Source organism: Lactuca virosa, chromosome 2, assembly GCF_052849685.1.
Source record: "Lactuca virosa cultivar CGN04683 chromosome 2, Lactuca_virosa_CGN04683_v6, whole genome shotgun sequence".
In the NCBI taxonomy this organism is placed as follows: Eukaryota; Viridiplantae; Streptophyta; class Magnoliopsida; order Asterales; family Asteraceae; genus Lactuca; species Lactuca virosa.
The window spans coordinates 285,623,997-285,638,061 of NC_136427.1; the positions used below are offsets into that span (position 1 = coordinate 285,623,997).

General features: G+C 43.8%; 1 protein-coding gene across 1 annotated transcript; it reads right to left on the reverse strand.

Annotated features, from left to right (window-relative positions):
* LOC145161292 (actin-like) lies at window positions 1–2,604 on the reverse strand. The gene is made up of 5 exons (XM_079080793.1): window positions 2,477–2,604; window positions 1,556–1,625; window positions 1,082–1,475; window positions 385–998; window positions 1–294 (listed from the first exon to the last, which is right to left on the reverse strand). Exons 2-5 carry the CDS (start codon window positions 1,613–1,615, stop codon window positions 229–231), a joined length of 1,134 nt encoding a protein of 377 aa, XP_078936919.1. The 5' UTR covers window positions 1,616–1,625; window positions 2,477–2,604; the 3' UTR covers window positions 1–228.
* Window positions 2,605–14,065: the final 11,461 nt, after the last annotated feature.

Here is a 14,065-nt window from a genome sequence, read left to right on the forward strand (position 1 = left end):
TGAAAGAAATGACTTGATGATATTCATATTGATATACCGCTTCTAAAATGAGATTGAAATGAAAGAATTGTGAAAGTTACAATAATCGTTCTCAACCCAACATCACCATTCACCATTCACCAAAAAATAAAAATAAAACAACATTTATGATGACATAAACGACATGTAACATGTGAAAATTAAATGTTGAATATCTTCTTCAATACACCTTTCCTTCCCTTGCACAAACTAGAAACACTTCCTGTGAACAATCGAAGGACCAGATTCATCATATTCCGCCTTCGCAATCCACATCTGCAACAACAACAAAAAAAAAATATAGATTCATTATTTTTTGCTTTATTGTAATTCATAAAGATGATGAAAAAATAAAAGCAAACAAACCTGCTGGAAAGTACTGAGTGATGCAAGAATAGACCCTCCAATCCAGACACTGTACTTCCTTTCCGGGGGTGCCACCACCTTAATCTTCATGCTGCTCGGGGCCAAGGCGGTGATCTCCTTGCTCATCCTATCGGCAATCCCCGGGAACATGGTGGTCCCACCACTAAGCACAATGTTTCCATACAAATCTTTCCTAATATCCACATCACACTTCATGATCGAGTTATACGTAGTCTCATGAATACCCGCAGCTTCCATTCCGATCAACGAAGGCTGGAATAACACCTCCGGGCACCGGAATCTCTCTGCCCCGATTGTAATGACCTGCCCGTCGGGCAGCTCGTAACTCTTCTCCACAGACGAACTAGTTTTAGAAGTCTCAAGCTCTTGCTCATAGTCAAGGGCGATATACGCCAGTTTTTCTTTCATGTCTCTTACAATTTCACGTTCCGCTGAGGTCGTGAATGAATACCCACGTTCCGTAAGGATCTTCATCAGACTGTCTGTCAGGTCACGCCCAGCCAGGTCCAATCGGAGGATGGCATGTGGCAGGGCGTAACCCTCGTAGATGGGGACCGTGTGACTCACACCGTCCCCTGAATCAAGAACAATACCTGCACCACCACACAACAATGTCAGTCTGACACACTGACAGTAACACTGATACTGTGTATATGAGTGTTTCTATTTGACTTACCGGTTGTACGACCGCTAGCATACAGGGAAAGAACGGCTTGGATGGCGACATACATGGCAGGGGCGTTGAATGTTTCAAACATGATTTGTGTCATTTTTTCACGATTGGCTTTGGGATTCAATGGGGCTTCGGTTAGGAGAACAGGGTGTTCTTCTGGAGCAACACGGAGCTCGTTGTAGAAGGTGTGATGCCATATTTTTTCCATGTCATCCCAATTGTTGACGATTCCATGCTCAATTGGGTATTTTAGAGTCAAAATACCTCTCTTTGATTGGGCCTCGTCTCCTACATAAGCATCTTTTTGGCCCATTCCAACCATCACACCAGTGTGACGTGGACGACCTACAATACTTGGGAACACAGCCCTTGGAGCATCGTCTCCAGCAAAACCAGCCTGTAATGGAGATTTACCTGGTTTAGACTAACTCTATGTTTTCGTGTGTGTGTGTGTGGAAGGGGGAGAAGATAAAGTACCTTAACCATTCCAGTTCCATTATCGCACACAAGGGGCTGAATGTCCTCTGAGTCTGCCATCTTATGTTACCTACAGAACAAACATAATTCATTAATACAATTGTGAGATTGATATGATTGTGAAAGTTTAAGTATGCAACTCAAATAGAAGTTATATTGCTAAGTGCTAACCTAATCAGAGGATCAAGATTATGGAAGAAACTACAAGTAAAAAAGGCATGATATAATAGTAGATAGATGCTGATATCATGGCATCGAGCCAAATTGAGATTCTCTGATCGATACAACCATAGAGAATGACAAAGATAATAGGTATTTTATACGGACTGCAACCAGATTGATACGGCAAAAAATATTCGCTGACGTCTGAACCCAATTTTATAGTGGCATGGAGATGGAGATGGAGATGAACCCAAAACATCCATAATTATAAGAGTAGCTTCATGTCAAAACAAAATTGATATAGATGAATCTCATCATTCTCCATGGTCGAACCACAAGATTGAAGTTTTTTCGAAATATTACGACGAAGTACAAATAATTGCTTAAGGCTTACAAGCAAAAAAATCGATAATCGATTATAGCAACGAAAGCTACGTCGCAAACCCTAACGTCTACTGAAAATGACAATTACTGTCTGGCCTTTTCATCTTCTACGAATATGAAAAAAGAAACTGCAAACGACAAATAATCACAAAATTCAACGACAGTCTCTGCGGTAGATGAAAATGCTAGCATTTAACAAGCACGGGAAATCTACTTTTTGGACATGCATAGACGAAATTCGTAGCATTATGTAGAGAAATAGTAGAATTTTACCTAAAATTGGAGAAAAACAATCTGACAGAATTGAACGGATCTACTAACGAAATCAAAAACAAAAACAAAAAATGGATTCGCGAAGAACGTGAAGAAACATACCTGAGGAATGCAAGAAAAATGGCGGTAGATGTGGGAAGAGATATGAGGTGGGAGATTTTCGAAAGAAATGGCAACAGAGAGAAGGTCTTGCCCAGAAATTAAATGGAAGTGTAGGAAAAGATATAGAAGGAGAGAGATTCAATATGAACCGTTGGATGGCCTTGATCTCTAAGATCCTTGATGTACGGTGGTGGATTACACGTCTTGATGGCCACAAGCCCCACATCCCCTTATTTATTTAAATTTTCAAAATCATTTCCCCCTTTTCTCTTTTTTTTTTTTTTTTCTTATCCATTTATTCTATTCATTTAAAAGCCATATAAATAAATGTTAATTAATATTTGTAACAACAATGATAGACCGACCAAACGTTTGTAGAAAAAAAAAAACAAAACAATATACCATTATACTATCATAAAACGGTTCAAAACATGTTAGGATTTTGAATTTGAACCATAAATTTATTTTTAAAAAAATACGAGATATAATTGTGAAAATATGATTGCATAATAGACAAATGATAACCTTGGAAATTCAATAATCATATTATCTAGTTTTATTTAAGAAAATGGCAAATTACAAAGAAAAAATCGTCTTATTATCATAAAATTTATATTTTGATACCAAGTTTTTTTTTTCTTAATTATGTTACTATATTTACTATTTTGTTGCAAAATCAACCAAATGACCAATTCTCCATGTTCTTTCGGTAACCATTTTTCCCGAATTACAATAAAGTTACTAAGTTTACCAAAATTTTGATTTGACACTATGGTTTGTTTTTCTCAATTATACATTGTGTTTTGTTTTTTTTTCAATTATATCATTACATTTACAATTTTGTTGTAATATCAACAATTTGATTAGTTACCATCAATCTAACACGTTACCAAATAAATGACATAGCAATATTGCGATGTGGAAGCCACATCAGATCTTATGTGGTATGATTGAGATTCAAATATAAGGTTTGAATCGAACCCAATTTCACATATCTATATCTCTTCATCTTATCTTCTTGTTAGAGTACTTCTTCACAAATAGCGTTTGAAAACCCTTGGATTTAAATCATTTTTCGGAAAAAATATATTTTGTTTTTTCTTTTCTATAGAAACTTTAACTTGTTAATTTTATGATTTTAGTTGGGTAACCAGCTTTTGGAAAAAGAAAAAACTGATTTCAAGAAAACCCTTTTACTTTGGCTATTTTTTTTTTTTTTTTGAAAAAAGGCATTTTTTTCCTTTTATGTTACAGCTATGCAGAATAAAACCTAATTAACGCCAAGAAGACCCTTTTAGGTGACGTTTTTATTATAATGTTTGATGTTTAATTCTCGTGAGAATATTTCTTCACAAATGACGTCTGAAGGTACATCGAATGGTTCAAACTCACTTAAAAATCAATGAAAATGGTGTACTTACCTAGGAGATACTATTATTGTTTAGAAGCTCGATTTGTACAACAAATAAATGAAGACCCCTACAAGGTCGATCCATGAAACACTTAGTAAGTTTAAACCGCTAAATAGAACTTGTAGGGGTCTTCATTTATTTGTTGTACAAATCGAACTTCTAAACCACAATAGCATCTCCCCGAAAGGGTAGCTATGCCTTTGTCCCTGACTTGTAAGTGAGTTTGAACTATTGGACCGACCTTCAGATGTCATTTGTGAAGAAATACTCTGACGAGAAGAGGAAGGGAAGTGTAACATCCTAAAAATCACACCCAATTTAAATTTTTTAATTCAACCCATTTACTAATAAAAGTGTTTACAAAATCATTGTTTCCAAAATATTATTTAAAACAAAGTCTCCCAAGATCAACAACATAAAAATCAGGATGTGTACGGTCACGCATTCGCCTTGCCACGGTCCTCTGAAGTACATGAAACCATAACCAAGCATTGTAAGGCAAAGCTTAGTGAGTTTCCCTCAAAATACCACCACACAATACAACTATCATATACAAACAAGCATGATGGGTCCAATCAATCATCGGACTGGAACACCCATAGGTCCAAGACTATCGGGTTGGATTACCCCTGACCCAATCAGTCATCGGACTTGAATGCCAATATACAACATGTCCACTTAGTCATCGGACTGGAACACCAATATACAGCGGGCCCACTCAGTCATCGGACTGGAATACCCCCTGTCTGTTGACTCACGCACATAGCAGTAAAGTCTCAAACCAACACAATATGTCAACATATAACAGGTAACAAACATAATCAACAAACAGATAATCATGCAACCAGAAATCACAGGTAGTCCTATAGATCTATCGGTCTACGCATATTAACAACTATCATATATATATATATATATATATATATATATATATATATATATATATCCCATACTCAGCATATCATAAATCAATGTATAACAGGATATCAATCCAATGGGCCGGCCTTGGTGCCTTTGACCCGTAAATACATTGAGGAAAACTCACCTCAAAATCTGACGAATAGTTGATCAATACTCTGCTCCCAAATACCGACTCAACCCAAATCCTAAATGTCAACACATTATCCATTAATATAACATCCCGAATTTAAAAAGTATTATTTAAGGGTTTAAAGTGTAATTTCAAATAAGGGACTCGACGAGTAGGTACGCTTACTCGCCGAGTCAGAGCGGGTTTGGGTCGCGAATTAAGTGACCAGCTCGCCGAGTCGGAAGTTGGACTCGACGAGTTGGTGCTGGAATGAGAAAACCCTAATCTTAGGGTTTGCACCCTATTTAAAGGACTTTATGTCCTTCTCCCAGCCTCCTATTCCCCCAGAGAGTTCCAGAAAACCCTAATTTCGTGTGAGACTTCATTGTTGAGGAGATTGGAGCTTGGAAGAGGAATTTGGTGGAAGGAGCTTGAGAAATTAGAAGCTAGCATCAAGGGGCTTGTATAGATCTGGGATCTACATCAGTTTGGGCACATCTCAGAGGTAAGGAGTCATTATCTTAAGTTATTTCCTTTTTGGTTCATCCTTGGTGGTTGTTTTTGGGAGTTCCTTAGCTTGTTTGAGATCTATTTCGGGTTTGGAGTGTAGATCTGAAGTTGCTACTCCAGATCTAGGCTTGTGATGGTCCATAATGTCATAAAGTTTCTGTTTAAGAGTTGTTGGTGAAGCCCCTTAGTCCTTAAACCTACCCATAGTGTGTTTTGGGCCTTTATCTCCTTGGTTTCACGTAAAGTTTGCAACTTTATGTGAGGGTTAGACGGTAGAAGATTGGATCTATGGTTTGGAGCCCCTGCATGGCTCGAAAAGCCTCTGAATGAATTGAGAACTGGAGAGACTCGGCGAGTCACATGGGTGTACTCGACGAGTTGTATGAACATGTGCATGGACTCGGCGAGTTGGAAGAACAACTCGGCGAGTCTGTTGAAGATTGCCTTGGACTCGGTGAGTCTGTTCTTGGACTCGGCGAGTCTGGTCGCAGAACCCAACCTCTTTTGGTTAAAGCTTTGGATTAGTGAGTCGGTTGGCGACTCAGTGAGTTGGACAGGATGGGATTCCGAGATCGTTGAACTCGACGAGTCTTGGGACGACTCGGCGAGTTGAGTTGTGTTATGGGAGTTTTCTGAGTATGAGAACTCGACGAGTCGACGGGTTGACTCGGCGAGTAGAGTCAACCAGGAAGGTTGACTTTGACTGAGGACTTTGACTTTGACCAAGAGTTGACCAGTTTGACTTCCAAGGGTATTTTGGTAATTTCGGTATTGGTTCTTTGGTAGTGTGCTGTGGTGCAGTTCGTGGCGGTGGTCGGAGCAGCTTGGTCGTATCTCTTTAGTCGGCAATTTCAGGTGAGTTATCCTTACTATATCGACAAGGTCTACGGCACCAAGGCCGGCCCTTTATCGGATGGAAATCCGGGTATTGTTTGCTATGTTATTGCTTTGCTAGATTTGCATCCTGGTATTTAGGGTGGTGTTATGTTAGTGACCTGGTTAAGGTCGGTACCCGATATAGAGGGTAATGTTATGTTAGTGACCTGGTTAAGGTCGGTACCCGGTATATAGGGTAATGTTGTGCTAGTGACCGGATAGGTCGGAATCCTGGTTAGGATGTTGATATGCTATGTGATCTGTTAGACTGTTTGTCTGGTTAAGGATTTGTTATGTGAGTAATTGTTTTATGTGCACATGGTTGTTTGACGGGAGTTGGGTTGAGGCGGGTCCTGCTTTGTGCTGTAGGCCAACATACCTAGGGCGGACCGGATATTCCAAAGGCCTAGCGAGCGGTCCGGATAGGCTGAAGGCCCCAAGAGGGCGGACCAGACGTGCCGAGGCTCGGAGAGTGGACCAGGCCGACTGAAGGCCTGGTGCGGGCGGACCAGTCATACTGTAGACTCAGAGAGTGGACCAGGTGGATTGAAGGCCCGGTGCGGGCGGACCAATCACACTATAGACTCGATGTACATGGCTAGACTCGGAGGGTGAACCAGGTGGACTGAAGGCCCGGTGCGGGCGGACCAGTCACACAGTAGACCCGATGTGCATGGCTGTTCTATTTGTGATATGTTATGAGTATGTTTATGTGCGGTTGGTATTTTGGGGGTAACTCACTAAGCTTTCGGGCTTACAGTTTCAGTGTATTGTTTCAGGTACTTCAGGAGATCGTGGCAAGGCGAAGGCGTGATCGTACCGCTCCTCATGTTTTACGATTTATGTGATATGGTTATGGGGGATACTCTGATGTTTAAACTATTTTGAAAACGAGATGTATGAACTTAATGGTTTTTGAATGAATCAAAATGTTTTAATTTGGTTGAAATTTTTGGTCGTTACAAGTTGGTATCAGAGCCTTGGTTTGAGTGAATTGGAGGAACATTCGTGTGAATCCAGTCTCAAGCCAAGGAGAATTTTCAAAATGATTTCTAAAATGGTTTTCAAAAGGTTTTCAAAATAAGTAAAGGAGGATGCAGAGGGTTCGATCAGCCGGAGCCAGTAAGTAGACCCCAAATTACCATACAAGTTATTTGATATTGTGATATGTTAGAACAGCATGCTAGTACTAGGCTAGGGATCTTCAGGAATTGCATGATAGAATTGCCTGATTACATGATGCCTGTTAGCCTAGGGTTTTCCTTATATGAAATTGACATCATTACTGTAGTTATTTAGTGTAGGCATCACGGTCATACATAACTAAGATCTTATAGCCTGAGAATGTTTGATTTGGCCTTATGTTCTGTTCTTGTCTGATTGGGAGCTTAGGGTAGGATTGGATATTCGAAAGTCTATAGGGTCCAGCGTTATGTATGACGAGCATACACTAGTGCTGCAGGGTTGATGAAAGTTTCATGGATGGGTGGGTTGTGTGAGGCCGGGAGGCCAGCAGGAAATAATTAGCATTCCTCTAGGAGTGGGGATTGAATGTTCGTTATGTTATGTATATTATTAGGGTGTTGTGGTGATACTTGAGACAAATATGGGTAGGTGTGGAAGGTAGTATGGGCCCGTACTACTGAAAGCACAGGACCCATACGCGTGTCAAGGAAGTCACAACCCCTAGGTTGTTGGTTAGAGGTTAGTTCTCGGAGGTTATGCGAGGTATCTGAGGATCTTGTTGGTGTATTGCAGTATGGCGGATGCGAGGCGTGTCGTGACTGGACCCGGATCGGGATCAGGACAGGGTGGGCAGGAGGCCCCAGTGGCACCTGAGGTTTTCGGCCAGGAGGGGCCAATGTTGACAGAGGATAGGGTCAGGGAGATCATCCGCGAGGAGGTGGTTGAGATTGTCCGGGGTCAGATCTCGGAGTTGTTTGGGACTATTAAGTCCGCTATGAGGGAGTACTTCGATGATCGTTATGCAGCTCTTACTGAGACGGCTGTCGCGGCAGCTGCAACGGCTGTAACAACGGCAAGGGGGAGGAGCCGGTCGGGGCTTTCAGTATCGGGATTTCGATAATACGAAGCCCCTACCTTTGATGGAGTTCAGGATCCTATCATTGCTATGAGATGGTTGTCAAACATGGAGGGTTGTTTCTTCACGTGTTCATGCCCTACGGATCAGAGGGTAAGGTGTGCTCTGAACCTTTTGAGGCTCGGGGCGAAGGATTGGTGGAGGTTGACTACGGGATCTTATTCTGATGCACAGCGGGATGCGGTTACTTGGGATCAGTTTCGGGAGATGTTCAGTACTCGTTATGTTCCGCAGGTTGAGAGAGAGAGGTTGGCTCAGGAGTTCCTGGAGCTGAAGCAGGATTCAGAGTCGGTGACGGAGATCACCAGGATGTTTACTGAGAGGGCGATGTTTTGGCCGGAGTTTGCTTCGGAACAAGCTCAGATGTCCCGATATCTGAGTATGCTCAAGAGGGATATCCGACAGTTTGTGTCCACACAAAGATGTGATACCTTGTTGGAGTTGCAGGAGGCCGCCAGGTGGCGCGAGTTGGAGATTGAGTTGCAGTTGCGAGAGCAGAGGCAGGCCCCGGTGCAGTCGCAGCCGGCGCCGAAACGGTCCAAAACCGTTGACTCTAGGGTTGGAGGTCAGAGCAACCACACTTGTGAGAAGTGTGGGAAGGGTCATGCCGGAGTTTGTAGGTCCGGTGGTGCGTGTCGCAAGTGTGGGAAAGAGGGACATTATGCGAGGGATTGTCGTCAGTCGGTCCCGGCTCAGGATGGGAGGATATGTTATCATTGTCATCAGGTTGGACACTTGAGGGTTAACTGTCCACAGCTTGTTGCAAGACCGGTGCAGGCTCCAGCACCGGACACTTTGAGGATTGCAGGTGGAGGTCAGAGAGGAGCGGAGCCTCCGAGGGCTCAGGGACGTGCTTTCCAGCTTACAGCAGAGGAGGTCAGGGCAGAGTCGGATGCAGCTGTGGGCATGTTTCCATTTTGATATCCTGTTATCTTGTTGATTATGTGGTATTGTAAATCTGTCTGCCTTGTTCCGCATGTTTCGTAGTATGATTGAGGATCTTAGTAGTTAGGAGTTGTAGTTGGTTAGCGTTCAGGAGGATTCTTGGTCGAAAGATAAGGTTTATGATCTCGTTGCTAGGAATAGCAACTGCGATGCGAGAGGTGTTCAGTTGAGATTCGAACTTCCTTGGAGTTCGGGATGTGCGATGGCGGGAGAGTGTACTGTGGAGGTCGCTCACTCCGGAGAGAATTAGTTCCTGGTGAAAGGGGGAACTTTATCAAGTAAGGTCGATCGAGTTATGTCGGTTGTCAGCGGAAGTTAGTAGTTGGTACACTAAGTGGGGGAGAATTGGAAAAATTCTCCGGTGAAAACAGCAAGTATTCAGGGTTGGTTAGCTGTTTAGATTCAACAGTGTTATTAGTCGAGAGTTTGGCGCGATTGGAGCAAGTGATAGACAAGTGGGGCAGGAAACAGACCATGGTTTCAGGGAAGGTAGTCGGTCAATGTGAGGCCTGGGTTTAGGCCATGGAAAGGATTCCGGGAACGGGTCTGGAGTTCGGAACCCCAAGAGGGTTAGAACAGACTGCATGGGAGAGATTCCCGGAAGGGATGGTTCAGGGTGAAGTACGACAGTTTTGAGTGGTCCGGATAGACTGAAGGCCAGAAGGCGTACCAGTCAGACCGAAGGCTCGGGGAACTGTCCAGATAGGCTGAAGGCCCAGGAGGGCGGTCCAGACATGCTGAAGGTTCTGAGGGTAGTCCAGATAGGCTGAAGGCCTAGTAAGGCGGTCCAGTCATGCTGAAGACTCTGTATGTGTTAGTAGATCTGTATGCGGAGAATGGGTGATTATGTCGCCATGAAAGGGTGATCGATATGGTCTGGCCCCAAGTATTGACCATGATGGTGGAGTAGGTTGGAGGCCGTGCGTGGGCCTGGTTAGTTATGTGATCGGATTCGGAGTATATGGGAGTTCGAGAATGGCAGTTGCTCTACATGGATAGTGTAGAGTGGAGTTTGGCTCAGTGGCACTTATAGGTACGGTAAGGGTTGTTGAGTAGACTTCCTGGAAAGGAAAGATATGTAGCTCCGGAAGGAGTGTGGGTCCTCTGAAAGGAAGGCAGTAGAGTAAATGGATGACCGAAAGTGCTCCAGTTATTGATAGTAAGCACTGGGATTATACCAGATATATGGAAGCACATACGGGTTGGATGCTCGTTGAGGTGGTGGCAATGTTGGATGATGCGCAGGCATGTTTTCAGTCTCCTTGGAAGAGGAGGAGGATAATGGTTCCAGATTGGAGATTTGGACAGAGGAAGATGAGACAGCAAGTTAACAGACTCGGGAGTAGTCTGGACCGGTGCTGAGGACTGTATAAGGATATTACAGTCGGAGGTCAAGGACCTAGAGATTGTGATAGGGAGATGTGAGTAGGTTGCACTCCGTTGTGTCGAACCAAAGGGTTCAAGGGTGACGCAAGGACAAGATCCTTGGTTTCGAGTATGGTTGTGGTCATGAGCTATGGATGTAGTGCTGTTCCATCCTAGGGATGGCTGGACCATCGTAGGCGTGCATGATTTTCCAGCCCGAGGCTGATTGGTCCAGGTACGATGTGTATGAACATTATAGCTGGGTGTTCAGGAGGGTTGCTCGGAAACTGTGAAATGTTCCATTATCACAGCATGGTAAGGGATTTGATCCAGGGAGGAAACGGGATGAGTTTCCATCGGTACAAGTTAAGAGAAGTGGCGCCAGATGGGCGAGAGATAGTGGGATAATACTGGGTCAAGACCCGGTGGTTTAGAATGGTATCTAGTTTTCGCAGGTGGCGAAAGAATGCGTAAAGCGGAAGTAAGGTAGTGTCTTCTGGTGGCACTTAGTTTATGAGTGTTGTTATCAAAGAAAGGAAGCCGGTGGCCGACTTGAAGCGGTTTTCAGGACCCTGCAAGGGAAGAGATGGATTTTAGGGATTCGATAGCAGTGTTTGAAGGAATCTGGGTCGGTTGAGATCAGTGGATGCATTATGGGAGTATCGTCCGGAAGTTTGTGTTGCTGCAGGCTTCGAGGACGAAGCCTAATTTAAGTGGGGGAGAATTGTAACATCCCGAATTTCAAAAGTATGATTTAAGGGTTTAAAGTGTAATTTCAAAGAATGGACTCGACGAGTAGGTACGCTTACTCACCGAGTCAGAGCGGGTTTGGGTCGCGAATTAAGTGACCAGCTCGCCGAGTCGGAAGCTGGACTCGACGAGTTGGTGTTGTAATGAGAAAACCCTAATCTTAGGGTTTGCACCCTATTTAAAGGACTTTATGTCCTTCTCCCAGCCTCCTATTCCCCCAGAGAGTTCCAGAAAACCCTAATTTCGTGTGAGACTTCATTGTTGAGGAAATTGGAGCTTGGAAGAGGAATTTAGTGGAAGGAGCTTGAGAAATTAGAAGCTAGCATCAAGGGGCTTGTATAGATCTGGGATCTACATCAGTTTGGGCACATCTCAGAGGTAAGGAGTCATTATCTCAAGCTATTTCCTTTTTGGTTCATCCTTGGTGGTTGTTTTTGGGAGTTCCTTAGCTTGTTTGAGATCTATTTCGGGTTTGGAGTGTAGATCTGAAGTTGCTACTCCAGATCTAGGCTTGTGATGGTCCATAATGTCATAAAGTTTATGTTTAAGAGTTGTTGGTGAAGCCCGTTAGTCCTTAAACCTAGCCATAGTGTGTTTTGGGCCTATATCTCCTTGGTTTCACGTAAAGTTTGCAACTTTATGTGAGGGTTAGACGGTAGAAGATTGGATCTATGGTTTGGAGCCCCTGCATGGCTCGAAAAGCCTCTGAATGAATTGAGAACTGGAGAGACTCGGCGAGTCACATGGGTGTACTCGACGAGTTGTATGAACATGTGCATGGACTCGGCGAGTTGGAAGAACAACTCGGCGAGTCTGTTGAAGATTGCCTTGGACTCGGTGAGTCTGTTCTTGGACTCGGCGAGTCTGGTCGCAGAACCCAACCTCTTTTGGTTAAAGCTTTGGATTAGTGAGTCGGTTGGCGACTCAGTGAGTTGGACAGGATGGGATTCCGAGATCGTTGAACTCGATGAGTCTTGGGACGACTCGGCGAGTTGAGTTGTGTTATGGGAGTTTTCTGAGTATGAGAACTCGACGAGTCGACGGGTTGACTCGGCGAGTAGAGTCAACCAGGAAGGTTGACTTTGACTGAGGACTTTGACTTTGACCAAGAGTTGACCAGTTTGACTTCCAAGGGTATTTTGGTAATTTCGGTATTGGTTCTTTGGTAGTGTGCTGTGGTGCAGTTCGTGGCGGTGGTCGGAGCAGCTTGGTCGTATCTCTTTAGTCGGCAATTTCAGGTGAGTTATCCTTACTATATCGACAAGGTCTACGGCACCAAGGCCGGCCCTTTATCGGATGGAAATCCGGGTATTGTTTGCTATGTTATTGCTTTGCTAGATTTGCATCCTGGTATTTAGGGTGGTGTTATGTTAGTGACCTGGTTAAGGTCGGTACCCGGTATAGAGGGTAATGTTATGTTAGTGACCTGGTTAAGGTCGGTACCCGATATATAGGGTAATGTTATGCTAGTGACCGGATAGCTTGGAATCCTGGTTAGGATGTTGATATGCTATGTGATATGTTAGACTGTTTGTCTGGTTAAGGATTTGTTATGTGAGTAATTGTTTTATGTGCACATGGTTGTTTGACGGGGGTTGGGTTGAGGCGGATCCTGCTTTGTGCTGTAGGCCAACATACCCAGGGCGGACCGGATATTCCGAAGGCCCAACGAGCGGTCCGGATAGGCTGAAGGCCCCAAGAGGGCGGACCAGACGTGCCGAGGCTCGGAGAGTGGACCAGGCCGACTGAAGGCCTGGTGCGGGCGGACCAGTCATATTGTAGACTCAGAGAGTGGACCAGGTGGATTGAAGGCCCGGTGCGGGCGGACCAATCACACTATAGACTCGATGTACATGGCTAGACTCGGAGGGTGAACCAGGTGGACTGAAGGCCCAGTGCGGGCGGACCAGTCACACAGTAGACCCGATGTGCATGACTGTTCTATTTGTGATATGTTATGAGTATGTTTATGTGCGGTTGGTATTTTGGGGGTAACTCACTAAGCTTTCGGGCTTACAGTTTCAGTGTATTGTTTCAGGTACTTCAGGAGATCGTGGCAAGGCGAAGGCATGATCGTACCGCTCCTCATGTTTTACGATTTATGTGATATGGTTCTGGGGGATACTCTGATGTTTAAACTATTTTGAAAACGAGATGTATGAACTTAATGGTTTTTGAATGAATCAAAATGTTTTAATTTGGTTGAAATTTTTGGTCGTTACAATTAATAATATTTTCCCCAAAATGCCCTTGGTCAAAGGTCAGAAGTCAAGTCAACACCTAGCCGAGTCAACCCAGCCGAGCCAACCCGACTGAGTCGACTCAACCGAGTACATTAGGCGTACTCTTTTGTATGCAGGGCGTACTCGGTGGTTGGCCAGCTTACGGGGCGCTGACCACGTACGCACAGTGTACCACTTGGTACGCTCAGCGTACGTGCCAATTCAGCCATTTCCCCATTAAGAGCTTAATACTCCAGATCTTCACGCCTAAAATCAGATCCAAAGCCAAAATATCCTCAAGAGTCATAAAGTTTCCAAATTTATGACTTTGCATGTCCATTAAGTGCTTAAAACACAAAATCTCAACATCTTAATGCA

What these genes read in the sequence shown, in the direction of transcription:
- LOC145161292 (XM_079080793.1), bottom strand. Translation starts at nt 1,615, where the DNA reads ATGGCAGACTCAGAGGACATTCAGCCCCTTGTGTGCGATAATGGAACT. An exon ending in ATGGAACTGGAATGGTTAAG is followed by an intron (nt 1,476 to 1,555) that starts GTACTTTATCTT and finishes TCTCCATTACAG; the next exon opens with GCTGGTTTTGCTGGAGACGA. An exon ending in TGCTAGCGGTCGTACAACCG is followed by an intron (nt 999 to 1,081) that starts GTAAGTCAAATA and finishes GTGGTGGTGCAG; the next exon opens with GTATTGTTCTTGATTCAGGG.